Genomic DNA, 2,525 nt, shown 5'->3' with positions numbered 1-2,525 from the left:
GGTGACATCAAGGGGGAATGTACTTATGTGGCATCTACAGCAAAATGCCTGACAGTCCGTTACATGTAGTAACACTATTTCAGCACAGCACGCAGCAGAGTCATTATGCCCCTGTCTGCTACAGCTAGGTCCATGGGAGAATTCTTCCTCTCCATGTAAATTATTTTTGTTCTGGAGGAAACAGGGGATCCACAGGACAAGTGGTGGTGCTAATTCAGGTTCACTCAGTTAGTAGAATGCTGACGGTGCGTCTGGAATTGTAAGGCTTCTGCCCTTTTATTTGGATACAAGTATTACAAATTTACAAATACTAGTAGTACTACTATGTAACCTTGTACCACAGGCACAAGGGTCACCCCTGTAGGTGAACGTTGCACAAGGCAAAGGCCATCCCTGACCCTGAGCCCAATTATTACCACGTATGCAACTGCACCAGGATTCTAACTTCTAAGATATACCATATGCCTGCGACGGTATCTACAGATTCAGTACTGGGAAGACCAATCTGCAGCGCTGCCAACACGGGGAATGCCGGCGGTATCTTTCTTGGCCTGTTCATCGACCGCGTAAGTTGTGCCGCATACCTCCCCTTTGCTGTCGACCCTCGGCACCGGCTTCACCTCGTTCAGGGGATGCTCGTAGCTCTGCAAACCCCCGGAAGTCGTGAAAAAGAAACCTGACAAGGGAAACATCGGATGCCGGTGATCAGAGGGCGTGAAAAGAATATCAGAGATGCTTGTGACGATTGCTTGCTTGATTGCGATCTAAGCGTACCTTTGGGGAATGGTGCGAAGGATTTTCCACATGCGTTCTTCACAGCTTCATCGTCGTCGGACACTACAAGATGACCCCCTGAATCAACTCCCCAGTAAAATGGGACGCCGCCATCAGCATCCTATAAGAAGATGGACATCCAATATCAATTAATTTCTTTGCAGTACTAAGCAAGGAGTAATTTGTGTCGTCTGTCACATTGATGTGAAATGCTGAAATGCAGAACGTTAGACAGGCAACATGAAGATTAGTTCAGAAATAACGGAGGGAATTGGTAGCATCTAGTCAGATGTTGAGGATGTACTGTTGAGATGCCATTTTGCTGAACTATGAACTAAAATCGTCTGTCCGGACATACTTTGCGTTTGAGTACTAGATGTCACATGCTGAATATATTGTATAAACGAGCCCCAATGTTCAGTAAAAATTTGGACCAAACTGGGACAGACATCTAACACAACTGTTGAAACCACCACAGGCAACTCACTCTGCATAAAAAATCGTTACTAGCAACGACAGATAAGTGACAGTATATAAGAGCTGACATGTCAAAATCTTCAAACTGAAACATGCAATGTACTGCGATAACTGCGTTGGGAGGATCGCGACAGCAAAATGTAAATCCAAACAATCACTTACAGCAGCCATGAAGACCGAGCTGGTTGAGCGATCATATAGCACAAACGCGAATTTGCCATTGAGGTCTCTCACGACCTGGTCTGCAGGGTAAGGTCCCCTGTCCCTCAGGGTTCTGTAGGCCTCAATGACGAGGTTGATCTCAGTGGCAGTTTTGCTCAACCCGTACTGCTGCTTCAGCACAGCCATGTTCTCGATCGCGCCCTGGAACAAGCAGAATATGTCGTCGACGACGCCGAACAACCTGCCAACGTAAATGATTCAGTAGAAGAAAAGATACAGAAAGAAATTAGCTGAGCCCATGGCGACAGTAACACCATGAGTCCTCACGGTAGAGGAACAATATTTGTGCGAGATCATGCACGGGCATCTCCATGCTTGCAGGGTGACGCAGACGCACGGCACGGGGGAAACGAAATCAACGGAGAATTCCGTGACCGCACCTGGGGAGGAAGGGGCTCTGGCCGTGGGAAGAGTAGGCCATGGCGCCGCCGCCGCCGAAGTCGACGGTGACCGCGCCGGGGCGGGACTCCCGGAACCGGGCCGCGAGCCCGTCAGCGCCGTGGCCGGACTCGCCCGGCTGCCGCAGCCCCTCCGGGCTCGGCGCCACCGCGCTGTCGAACACCGCGAGCATCTCGAGCCGGAGCCGGAGCCGGAGCCGAAGCCTCGTTCGTCCTCCGCGCGCGGGCGTGGGTGTGGTGGGAGCGTCGTGTCGTACTACGGCTTTTGCGGTCGCGATCCTTCTAGCGCGATCGGTGTTGTGTCCCGGGACGGCGAGGTGCTGTCTTATACTGCGGCGGCGGCGGTACGTGGCCGTTGCCGTACGGGAGGATGGGTCGGTCGAGGGTGAGTGCGCGGGAATGCCGCCGAAGGGTCGAGACGGATCGGCTGCGGCGCCAGAGCTACTTTCGGCCTTTTTAGAGCTACTTTTCGCCTAATAGCCTAGCCTTTGGCGCGGGCGGTCGTGGGTCGGCCCGTTAAACCGTATACTGCGTTTGATCGGTGTTTTGTTTTCTAAATACTGTTTTTTTTTCTTTCAGTGTTGGTTTCCAACGGTTTTCTGTGTCGGCTTTCAATGGTTTTTTTGGTATCTAGCTTTTCTTATTTTTAACATT

The 2,525-nt window shown here is 51.2% G+C and overlaps 1 protein-coding gene across 1 annotated transcript; it reads right to left on the bottom strand.

Annotated features, from left to right (window-relative positions):
* Window positions 1-228: 228 nt before the first annotated feature.
* On the bottom strand, window positions 229-2,176 carry LOC123125757 (stem-specific protein TSJT1). The gene is made up of 4 exons (XM_044546217.1): window positions 1,854-2,176; window positions 1,414-1,654; window positions 775-895; window positions 229-676 (listed from the first exon to the last, which is right to left on the bottom strand). Exons 1-4 carry the CDS (start codon window positions 2,042-2,044, stop codon window positions 486-488), a joined length of 744 nt encoding a protein of 247 aa, XP_044402152.1. The 5' UTR covers window positions 2,045-2,176; the 3' UTR covers window positions 229-485.
* Between the last annotated feature and the right edge of the window lie 349 nt (window positions 2,177-2,525).

This window comes from Triticum aestivum, chromosome 5D (genome assembly GCF_018294505.1).
Source record: "Triticum aestivum cultivar Chinese Spring chromosome 5D, IWGSC CS RefSeq v2.1, whole genome shotgun sequence".
Classification (NCBI taxonomy): Eukaryota; Viridiplantae; Streptophyta; class Magnoliopsida; order Poales; family Poaceae; genus Triticum; species Triticum aestivum.
The sequence above is the reverse complement of the archived record's forward strand: the minus strand, read 5'-3'. Positions and strand labels throughout refer to the sequence as shown.